Source organism: Phascolarctos cinereus, unplaced genomic scaffold (genome assembly GCF_003287225.1).
Source record: "Phascolarctos cinereus isolate Bilbo 61053 unplaced genomic scaffold, phaCin_HiC Scaffold_2;HRSCAF=192, whole genome shotgun sequence".
NCBI lineage: Eukaryota > Metazoa > Chordata > Mammalia > Diprotodontia > Phascolarctidae > Phascolarctos > Phascolarctos cinereus.
Genome location: NW_027555625.1, coordinates 273,611,644 through 273,623,902, shown reverse-complemented (window position 1 = coordinate 273,623,902; position 12,259 = coordinate 273,611,644). Strand labels below are relative to the sequence as shown.

Genomic DNA, 12,259 nt, shown 5'->3' with positions numbered 1-12,259 from the left:
GAAAGGGCAATTTCTTTTATAATCTGGAATGTTAAATTAATTGTGTCTTCAGAGAAAAGAGAAAAAGGAATGAATCTGGCTGTTGGGGATTTAAGAGATCATAAAATTTCCAAATTTTTATTTAAAGGGAATTTTCAGTTAAAATTGTTGTGTTATCATTTATGAAATTTGTGAGATTTTTAACCAGGTTGTTTGGCTTTGCTGTTTTAATGCTAAAACCCAAAAAAGGGTTAATTAATTACTATATCTGTGTGGGCAAGGTCATTTGCCCTGAGAAAAGAACTTGTTAGGATTATGCAGTTCCTAGACAGTGAACTTAACTTGCTGAGAAGTTGCAAGTTTATGTACAGTAGATAGAAATGATTTCTAATGATTGGCTTTTACACCAGGGCAAGTTTAAATTTGAGAAGAAAAGATGTCTCTTATGTATGTGAGTCATGATAAACTTTTATTGCTTAATGCAACTCCATGAGAGTAAAATTAACTGTATCTGTCTTTAAGCTGTGATTAGTGAGACTTGCTGTTTGAGGTAAAAGGCTCTTGGGACTGTAATTTTGTTTTGAGTTTAAATTTAGGTATAGTTGTCTGCATTAAATTAGTATCTGAGAGAAATGCCAGAAGAACAGGTGGAAGTCTTTTTAGAGGAAACATGATTCATTTGGGAAAAAGGCCGAGGGGACAGTCTTAGCCTCAATCTAGGATGGGATCCTCCTGGCTCAGTTTCCCATTGTGTTCCTTTGGAAAGGAATGTTTCCCACATGACTATTCCTGAGTTTGGCTATGAGGAGAAACAGATACTGCATGATTGGAGAAATTGCGACTCTATCTGAATATGAACAAAGCTAAGGACATGTTCCTGTTCTTTTTCCTTCTATAGTAAGTCTCTATAATCAGAAGGTTTTATAAGTACAGTAACAAATTTACTAAAATAATTGATTATGGAACATCTAAGTTATTATAGAACTGGGACTGTGTTCCGGTATGAGTTAGGGTCTTTTAATTCTTGGTGATGCTATGGAGATAATCTGGGGCTTGTGAGAATGTTATTATTTGGATAATATCATACTCTTTTAAAGCTTTGTTAACATTGATTAATAATGTCAAAAGAAGAACGGCTTGTGGTTTATGTTGTAAATGCCATCAAAGAAACAAGGCATGACTAAAATTTTAAGATTTTATAGGTACTGTGTTAAAAATTGATATATATGTGCTGAAGCCTGTGATTAATCCCTTAGTGAAATCTCATCCCCCTGGTGAGGAAATTAATAATGGATTAATGTAAAGTATAAGACACTGGGTTCTGATATGAATATCTTAAACACAACAATTGGCCATGATTTTAATTCTGAGTTTGTAAAAATGGTCAGGGTTATAAGGACTAGAAATAGTGATTTAAAATTGTGCTAAGATCACTTCTGTAGGAGAATGGACAGAAAGCTGGTTCCTACAAGAAGAAGAACAGGAAGATGCTGAGATGCTGTGCTGGAGATGGCTGGAGCAAATACCAAGGACAAGAGGACTTCATTGATGGTGTTCCCTGCCAGACAGCTATATAAGAAGGGACTTTTTGAATCTTAAAGGGACAATTGCATTATTGTTTTCTTTTGGGTCTCTGTATCTACATTTATGAAGGGGCTGTGCCTTTGATTTGTAAATGCCCAGATTAATCCTTCCCATATTTACTTAAAGGGGTGGTCCTGGTTTGGGGGAACTTGGTGGAAGCAGGTTTTATGGTTCTTATTAATAGCGGTGAGTGGAGTCATACTACTCCCAGTATATGTCCCTTGCATGATGCAGTTAATTACCACCATTGTACAAAGGACACTCTCTAGAATGATTACATTAAAAGAGCCTGTTAGTGAGTCCATAAGACTGATGACATCGGGGAATCAAGGATGGATGGCAGTCAGGAAGAAGAGGAAAGGTTAAACCCTGATGAAATAGCACAAAGGGAGGCTGCAGAAGCTTACCAGTTTGGGCATGAGAAACTTTTAACTATGAAATGAGAGGGGGGAACTATGTGGGACAAGTGAAAGTTTCTCATATAAAATGGAAGCTATACCTCAAAATTTAGTTAAGGCTTTAGCATTAGCTGGGCCTAAGTTTTGTTTTCCTGTAAATCATGTGATCAGGTCATACACCTGTTACCCACCCCTCCCTTGTTTTGTAACCACTACCTCAGCCTTATCTTTGCCAAATAAGGCAATCTTCTAGCCTCCAAGCTTGTTTTGAGTAAAATGTATCTCTTAGTTTCTGGGTAGAATGTAAGGGCTCTTACCTCAACCAGTGGGGATAAAGAGATTCAGGTTAAAAGGTAGGAGGGTGGAGTTTTCTTAGAATTTGTTTGTCTAGGGGTATATAACTGCTTGCTTGCTGCTTGTATCCTGCCTCCCTACTCCAGTCTGCCCTGGGTAGGTGATGCCTAATTCTTGTGCCAGACTTGCTAAATAAAACTTCTGTTTCTACCTAGAGAAACCTCTGAATTTTGTTTTGGGTAGGTGATCTCTATCCCACTCAAGCCTCAGACATTTTCTTCAAGCTTATCTTTTCTGGAGGGTACTCAGCTCATGTTTGCAGCATTATTAGTTCTGGTCTGTTAGAAAATTGTTATATGGTTCCTAAGCACATAGGCTAATATGCCTACAGTTATAATTTCATTTCATAAGTTCTAGAACTTAAGATGTAAAAAAATTGATTTGTTAGTAACTCATGTTCTCCTTTCCCTTATCTTGTTAATTCTGTTCTTTCTCTAAATTACTTTAGGAAGGAGTAATTAAAGCATTGAAGGAATGGGAATAGGGTAGGGTAGGTACATATATTAAAAATAACATGAATTGACAGCAGTCTTTGTGTATTCTTTTTCTTATAGGTAGAGAAATACGCCATTATTTGAATAAAATGTTTTGATACAGGATGAGGAAAGAAAATGACAGGTTGAATGGGGAATTTCTTTTCTTCTTCAGATTGATAAGGAAAATCCAGGCTTTAAGAATTCAGTTTAGAGATAGGATTTAAGCTTGACATTTTCTTGATTAGTTGTAGTAGGAATGCTGTTGTAGGGCTTAACTTTAAGATATAGACTAATATATATTTCACTGCTGAGTTATCCAAAACAACCTTAAAATTTAAGCAAAAATAAAACCCCAGCTGCCAAATTGTATTTGGCATATTCCTGAATTAACAACATAATGTAGTATTTTAATAGTTGGAAAGTTTGGATAAGTCTTCACTACTACTAAAGTGGATGAATAGAATAGCAAATGAATTAAGCAAAAGAAATCTTTTCAACTTCTTAACTAAATATGTTCTTTTAGAAAAAATGACATTAAGTTATGATTAGCATATACTTATTCCCATCTTTGCTTCCAAGTGCTAGAGTCAAAAGTTGATATGTTATACTACATTGTGTACTAGGCTTTGGGAGAGGGGTCCAAAAAAAGTATGACTGAACGAAAGAACACCAGATTAGGTGTTGAGAGACCTGGATTCTGGTCTGCTCATCCTCAATCCTAGATCAAGCACACTGTCTACCCTCTCTGAGCCACTTAATATTCCTGAAGGAAGTTAAAAAGTTATATTCATGTATGCAGTTAATTCATGTTATCTCATTTCAACTCGACCCTTACCACTGTTTGGTAGTTTAAAAAATCATTGTTGATTGATTCATTTATTATTTCTCACATCTGTTATTACACACTTCTTCTCAGTGCTCAAGTCATCATCCATTCTCACACTTTCCCCTTTCAGCAGATGACCCCACCTTCTACTTTACTGAGAATGATTGAGGCTGTCTGTTGTTAATTACCTCAAATTCCCTTCCTCAGTCATCAGAATGCCTCTTTCTTCACCCATCCTTTCCTTCTGTCTCTAGTCTCCAAGGGTAAACTCAGTTTCTTTGCCAAGCCTTACTGTTCTACTTGTGTTCTTGATCCCATCTCTCATTCCTTCTAGCACTTGCTCTGTTGATCATTCATTCCTGTTTTCTCTCAGTTTCTCCCTATCTGCTTGTTCTTTCTTTGCTTTCTAGAAATACCCTTGTGTTTCTCCTGTTTTAAAACCTTCCCTATACCCATAATCCTTTTAACCTCTTGTCCTGTGGCTACTTTCCCATTCGCTGCTAAATTCCTAGAAAGAGTAGTTTATAGAGGCTTCCTCCCCTTTTTCTTGTTCCTGCCTCCATCTCTTGCAGTATAACTTCTGACTATCATTTCATTAATAATAACAATAAGAATAATAGCTAGCATTCATATGGCATCTACTTTGTATCAAGCACTGTGCTAAGCAGTGTACAAATATCTCATTTGATCCTCACAACAACCCTGGGAAATAGGTTCTATTATCCACATTTTACAGATGAGGAAACTGAGGCAAAAAATTAAATGACTTGCCCAGGATCACATAGCTAGTAAGTACCTGAAGCTGGATTTGAAGTTAGGCCTTTCTGACTCCACACCTGCCACTCTAGTGGGCCACACCTCCCTCTACTGAAACTGCTTTCTGAGTTGAAATTGCTTTCTTAAGTTGGTTGACTTTTTCTCAGACATCATCTTCCTTGACCTTTCTGTAATAGTTTATGCAAGCAAGCAGGCAAGCAGGCAACAAGCATTTAAGTACTTGATTTGTGCCAGGTACTCTGCTAAGTTCTGGGGATGCATAAAAAAGCAAACCAAAAACCAGGCTGTCCTTAAGGAGTTTACAGTCTAACATGGGAAGACAATACGTAAAAGGGAGCTAAATGGTCAGGAGTGGGGTGGGGTGTGGAATAAGAGGTACCTGCAAATGTATTCCATCACATTTATATACCATAACACGTGTGTTCAGTCATTCCCTAATTGATTGGCACTTTCTCACACTCCCATTCTTTGCCTCTTCAAAAAGAGCTATAAATACAAATACATCCTTAGTTTGTTTTGCTTAGTATTAATCCCTCCTTTAATCTGCTTTGTCTTTTCCCTTTCCCTTCATATTTCCCTATGGAGTGAAATGTATTTCTGTACCCAGTCCTATAGGTGAGTGATATGTTTGTATTTGAACTCAAGTCCTAGTTCAAATGAGAGCAGTGTTCCAGTATCAGCTACTCCATGCCACCTCTCCTTCATTTATCTATATAGCTGTCTACTTGTGCACCTTGATTACGAGACAATTTTCCCTAACCATCCTTTTCTTCCACCCTGTGTAATCTTCTTCCCATCTCTTCCTTTCTTCTGTTAAGATCATCAAGAACTAACAGAACCACTCCCAGACCTTCAGTATAATTAGAATCCCTCTATCCCTGATGAAGATATGGTTCAGAGCAGTCACAAGTATCATCTCTTATTGGAATGTAAGCAGTTTATCCTTGTTTAGTCCCTTATGATTATTCTTATTCATCTTTTTATTTTTCTCTTAACTTCTGTATTCAAACTTCAGAATTTCTATGTAACTCTGGTCTTTTTCTCAGTTATGGTTGGGAATTCTCTATTTCATTAAAGATTTATTTTTCAGGGCAGCTAGGTGGTGCAGTAGATTGAGCTTCTGTTTTGGAGTCAGGAGGACCTGAATCCAAATCCGGCCTCAGACACTTGACACTAGCTGTGTGACCCTGGGCAAGTCACTTAACCCTGACTGCCTCACCAAAAAGCAAAAAAAACAAAAGATTTATTTTTCATTTTGTAGTACTGTAATCAGTTTTGCTGATAAATTATTCTTGGTTGCAAGTCTGTATCCTTTGCCTTCTGGAATATCATATTCCAAGCTCTCTATTCCTTTATCATAATGTGTGTACTTCTGACTTTGGTACTTGAATTCTTTCTTTCTGATTGCTTGTAGTATTTTTTTCTTTGCCTTGGAAGCTCTGAGTTTTGTCTATAATGTTCTCAGGAGCCTTCATTTTGGGGTAGAGCAGTAGATTCCTTCTGTTTCTACTTTACCTTCTGGTCTTAAGAGATCTAGGTAGTTTTCTTCTAAAATTTCTTGAAATATAATTTCCAGGCTTGTTTTTTGGGAGAGTCGTAGCATTCAAGAAATCCACTGATTCTTAAATTTTTTCTCCTTGATCTGTTTTCCAGATCATTTGTTTTTACTGTGAGGTAGCTTACATTTTCTATTTTTTTTCCCAGTCTTTTGACTTTGTTTTAATGTTTCTTGTTGTCTCATAGAGTCATTGGCTTTTACTTGGTCCATTCTAATTTTCAGGGAGTATCTTGCATGGGCAAGATTTTGTATCTCCTGCCAAGCTATTAGTTGTCTTTCTAATTCTTTTTTCCCATAGCTCTCATTTCTTTTCCAATTTTTTTCCTCTATTGCTTTCATTTCACTCATTAAAAATTTTTTTTTTACTCCTTTAAAAAAGAATCCTCTTGCTTTATCTCTTCCAGGAATGCTAGTTAAGTTTGTGCCCAAGTGCCCGTTTTCTTGGAGACTTGCTTATAGATGCTTTGAAGTCACTCTCTTCTAGGTTTGTGTCTTGAGCATCCCTGGCACCATCATAGCTTTTTGTGGTGGTATTCTTTTTTTGTTTGCTCATTCTTCCAGACTGTTTCCTGACTTTGGACTTTATGTTTGAGCTTTGGACTTTATGTTTGAGCATAGTTCTATGTATTTTTGGAGGGAAGGTCTGAGCTGATCCTTTTGCTGCTTTCTTAGGAATATTGAGTGTTATGTTATTCCAGGATATCAGGAACAGCTCAGTAAGGGGACCTGCAAGCCTTCAGTACTCCAACAGTGGTCTGATCTAGGGCAAAGTGTAATTGCTGCCCCTCTGGTCTGAGCTCTGCAAGTTTTTGACCTCGGCTTGGATCTGAACAGCAATAGACTGCTGCTTCGCTACTCTGTGCCAGGTGGGAAGTTCTGCTGATTCATAGTCTCAGAACTGCAGGCTCCCTTTTGGGCTGAGATTCTGCCCTGGTTGTTACTCTGCAGGCTTCATATTGGACTAGAATTTGGAATGGAGAGCCACCTCTGTCCTTGAGGTTGGAGTCACACTGTTGCTGCTTGCTTCTGAATTTCTACCTCTCAGCCTAGGGCCTGCAGCCATTTTCTACCACAGAACACCACCCCTGGAAACAAGTATCCTTTGGCAGCCCACCCTGAATCTGTGACCCTGATGCTTTAGTATGGGCCTGGGACATCTCCTTGCCCTGGTACTAAGGTGCTTTTCATGTGGCTCCTCCTGGACAGACCCAGTCCCCAGGGTCACTATGCTGACCTGGGCTGCAAAAATGACTCACTGATAATTTAATTAGATATATATATATATATATATACATACATATACATACATACACACACACATATTTGTGTCCAATGGTAGCCATCTTTAGGGTGGAGGAAGGAGGGAAGGAAAAAAAGAAATTACATGATAACTTTATTATATGTTTAAATGGAATAGTAAGTTGTACATAATAGATTTGCAGCTTCATGTGCAGTCTTTTATTATACTGTGTTATGGAAATGCTTGTTTTTTCCTATAAATTAAAAATAAAATAAATAAAAATTTTTAAGTGACTGACTTTTTCTTGAATTTTACCACCAGATTTCAGTCTTGTATGTTTTTTAGATTTATTTGGAGGAGTTTGGGGGAGGAACTCCCTGTACTGCTTCCTACTGGTCGATCTTGGTTCTTTCACTTATCTCTTGTCTTATAAAATCTCCTTCCTTGAAGGTTTAAGTGAGTTACTACATCCTCCATGAAATCTCTTACAAATCTCCTCCCACCTCCATGTGTACATTGTTTCCCTCCTCTGATTTTCTTAAAGTACTTTTTATGGATTTCCCCTTTTCTTTACCCTGATCGACACTGTGCGATGCTCACCTGTGCATCTGTTATACCTGTTTTGGCAGAATGGGAGCTCCTTCAGACCGGGCACTGAAACATTCCTCAGTCTTTGTGCTACCAGAATTTAACACAGCACCTTGCACATAATCAGTACTTAATAAATGTTTGTTCAGTTGATCTAACTCTGCCACTAACCAGTGGTGTGACCTTAGTCAAACTGTTTTCCTCTTGGGATCTTTTGTTTGCTCATCTCTAAATGTGGGTTTTGGACTGAATGAAGTTGAAGATCTCTTCCCAGCCCTTTAAAAAGCAGTCATTCTAAATCTCTTCCCTCAAACTGCTTATTGGTTTGTTAGAGACAAGACTTTGGTCTTTGAAACAGCTAGAAAACAATAACCAAAGGTGTATCATCAGGTGATGAATTTTGTAGTACTACCTGTGAGTGGTCAAAAACAGTCGATCCCCAAATCATTGTGGGTTGGAAGTAAATACTATCTGCTGGAAGCTGTCTGGCAGAGAAACTGAATTAGAATAGAAAGGCTGATGACTATGCCAGTGTTTGTCTGTGAAGAAACAGTGACCTGGAAATGTGACTCCCTTAGAGGGAGTCTTTGGTTAAATGTTGATGCTATGGATGTTAGGGATGGATTTTAGATTAAGATAGAGTGGAAAGCACAGATGAGAGAGGCTGGGGTAAACACTGAAAATAGGAGCATATAGAAAAAGGAGGAGAATTATGAATGCAGAAACTAAGGGGAGCAGAACAAGGTATTGTATATTCACAATAGACGACAGGCTAGTTCTGGGAGTTTCACAGGGTACTGGTGGAACTGGGGTTTAGGTGTCTTCAAAGAAAGTGGTTTTGATCAGAATTCAAGAGGATGTACCAGACAGAGAAAGACCTTGCTTCACCAGCAGGTAAAGGAAACTGAGAATAGCTCTGACCCCAAAGGATTGGGGCTAGAGGAAGAATCTATGGATTGGAAGGGAGGGGTAAAATAGAGTGAACAAGATGAGTCAATGTTTTGAATGTATTCCAAGCTAATTGAATAATGTGAGACTATAAAACTGTAACTTACCTAATAGATGTATCATTTGTATTCTGAGATTTCATTTTATTATAGGGAAAAAAAGCAGCATGTATTTATTGTCCTGTAGTAGAAGCTTGTCAGAGAAGGGAAAAAGGAAAGAATTTTAAATCTTTGAAGAATTTGAATCTAGTTCTTTGGAGGAGTGATTTCTCCTCTATATCACTGTGTTTTGGAACTAGGAAATAACCTAGAGTAAATGTGGTAGGAACCTGCTTTGAGAGCCTTCTGCTTTTTTTTTATTTTTTGAGGGATTTCTATGTGTTTGTGCCATTTTTAAAAAATCACAAGTATATAGGAATTCAGTGAAGGAAAAGATCAACAGTATAGGAAGGCTTCATGGAGGAGAGGCAACTTGAGCTGTACTATGAAGGCCAAGAAAGAATTTATTTAACTCTTGTATGGGGATGAGTGTTCTAGGTGCTACATTGTTAGCATAGTAATTAGAGCTTGGTGCTATTGAAACCAGGTTGGGAGTTCCATCCCATATGTGCTAACTAGTTAGTGTTTCTCTGACTATGCACATTCTCTTTAATCCTTAACTGCCAACCACCTTATAAATTTTCCATAAGAGAAAATAGGAAGACTGTATGAATGGATTGACCCAAACTCCTCACCAAACAATTCAAAGTATATCCCCTGCTGATGGTGCTTAGTTATGCTATTTTTGTAAAGGAAAGAAAGCACGTTACTAAATTATTTAAATACACAGAGTCCCTGTCCTCTAATTTCATACTATGAGTCAGTGACAGCTGGAATCAGACTCCAGATCTCTTAATGTCTAATTCAGTAGAATGTGCATTAATCTAGGGCTTTAGACTAAAGGGCAACAAAGCTCAGGTCCATTACAAGGAACAATGTTGGTACCAAGTTAATAATTAAGTGAAAGGTCAGGAAGCAGAATGGATAGAAAACTGCCCTTAAAGCAAGGAAAACCTGGGTTCAGGGTCTGCCTCTCATACATGCTGGCTGTGTGTCTTTGGGCAAGTCACTTATACTCTCAGGGCTCTAAGAAACTCTAAGACAGTAAGTTACAGAAAAGGTTCTGATCTTCATTAGCAGAGGAAGTTTCCTCACCAAGGAGTTCCCTTTGCCAGTGAAATCAGAGATCTGGTATCTAACCCCCAATGAATAGTTCTCATTTATATAGTGATTTTGGGTTTGCAAAGCATTTTACATATATTGTTTTCTTTGATCCTCACAACTTGTGAAGGAGGTGCTATTATTATCCCTATTTTACAGATGAGGAAACTGAGACTCAGAGAGGTTAAATGCATTCCTCAGGGTCATGAAGCTAGTAAGTGTCCAAGAAAGGATTTATATTTTTTGGGTATGACAATTATGTCAAAACAATATAACAGTAATATGCACATATTCATAAGCGTGCGGCGGCTAGGTGGTGCAGTGGATAGCGTGCTGGGCCTGGAGTCAGGAAAACTCATCTTCCTGAATTCAAATCTGGCCTGAGACACTTACTACCTGTGTGACCCTGGGCAAGTCACTTAACCCTTTTGCCCCAGTTTCCTCATCTGTAAAATGAATTGGAGAAGGAAATGACAAACCACTCCAGCATCTCTGCAAGAAAACCCCAAATGGGGTTATGAAGTGTCAGACAAGACCAATCTGCCTCAAAAAGCCCCCAAACCTATAATATAATAAAAATAATGTAGACATTTATAAAAAGGCAAGAATAGTTCATGTATATATGAAGTCTTGAATATAGAAAAAAATCTTCCATATTCATAATGCAGTGAGCCAATTTTTTCTCTCATTTTTGCCTACTCTTTGTCTCTTCTTGTTCTTCCCTACAAAAAAACAGGTCAGTTCTTCTCGGGTCTAGAGGACTTGATATATCCCACATCTCACAGAGGTTAGAGAGTTTGAGTGCTGCAACTACATTTGAACCTCTGGAGCCTGTGAAAGATACAGATATTCAGGTAAGAGTAATTTGACTTAATTAAAATGAAAATAAAATCCTTGGCAAATAACTGATCATCTGTTTTACGTTTGTCATTTGACCAGCTATTCAACAAAACAGTATTATTATTGTTTTTCTGCTTCCTGATTAAGTGGAACATTGATGGAAAAAAAAATCTCTTCTGGTTGAGAGTATGGTGGTAGTGGTGGTGAGGAATAGATTTGGATATATTAAGTTACTTTTAGGGGTTTTGGCAAGACTCAATTGTGAAAGACAAGTAATTCCATCTTAACATGAACCTTTTCATTTATTTACATTTCCTTTTTTTGACTTCAGTCCAGAGGACAGCAGTCATGGCTAGAAGATCATATTTCAGACTACTCCTGCTTTGTCTGTTGGAACTCAAATGGTGTTATGTTTAAAAGAAATTCACTGCAACTTAGTACAATCTTTTCTTTGTTGATTTCTTTCTTTTTTTCCTCCAAACTTAACAAACATCTGTAAACATGAACAGTTCAATATACAAAGATCAGAAAAGAGGAGAGTAGACATACTTATTAACCTCTGTAACATAGTTTTTTAAAAAATGTATATTATATTTAGCACTGTAAATATTAAACTGCTCTGCTTATTACGTTCTAAACTTTGCTCTCTTCTACATACTTAAATGTTTCATTTACATTTTAGTGCTACTGCTATTGACCAACTTCTTTCCCTACTTTCTTCTCCCTAATACAAGTCTTCTCTTGTAACAAATAAGTATAGTTGAGCAAAACAAATCAACGACATATTGAATAGGTCTGAAAATGTGTGTCTCATTTTATACCTGTAGTCCATCATCTCTCTGACAAGAGGTGGGAAAAATGCTGCATCATCATTCAGTCTTCTGAAGTCATAATTGGTTGTTACATTAATCAGAGGTCTTAAAACCTTTGAAGGTTATTTTCATTTATGTTATTCTTGACATTGTACAAATTATACTCCTGATTCTGTTCATTTCACTCTGTGTCAGTTCATGCAAGTCTTCTCAAGTTTCTCTGAATCTGGTCCGTTAGTCATTTCTTGCAGCACAATAATATTTCATTGCTTTTTTGCCATAATTTTCAACAACTTCACTAATTGATGGGCAGCCACTTTGTTTCTAGTTCTTTGCCACTTATTTATTGCTTTCTAAGGAATGTTTTTATTGCCTTTGTATTAGACACAAGGAAATAATGTGGAAAAAAATGCTTCAGTAAAATTTGGTGAACTGTGCTAACAGTATGTCTCTTTACTATATTAATCAGGAAAAAATAGTAAAAGTCTTAAGAAAGTATGTCACCTACTAGTTTCAAGGGCCTTCAATACTGTATTTGTGTTTGAATTCCTCTTTGGGAGAGATGGAGGTGATCTTTGTTGTCATTTTGGCCAATAATATGCCTTTCAGATAGCTTTGAGAAGTGTCTTGAGGATTTATAGAGAAGGATACTATACAAATGCATAAAAGCTTCCATTCTT

The 12,259-nt window shown here is 37.2% G+C and overlaps 1 protein-coding gene across 3 annotated transcripts in view; it reads left to right on the top strand.

The window, feature by feature from the left end:
* NUP93 (nucleoporin 93) overlaps nt 1-12,259 on the top strand; it is a 136,506-nt gene that overhangs the window by 24,561 nt on the left and 99,686 nt on the right. For all 3 annotated transcript variants that reach the window (XM_020965598.2, XM_020965599.2, XM_020965600.2), the window contains one exon: nt 10,664-10,781. In XM_020965598.2, coding sequence (XP_020821257.1) covers nt 10,664-10,781 — 118 coding nt within the window. The remainder of the gene's footprint in view (nt 1-10,663; nt 10,782-12,259) is intronic.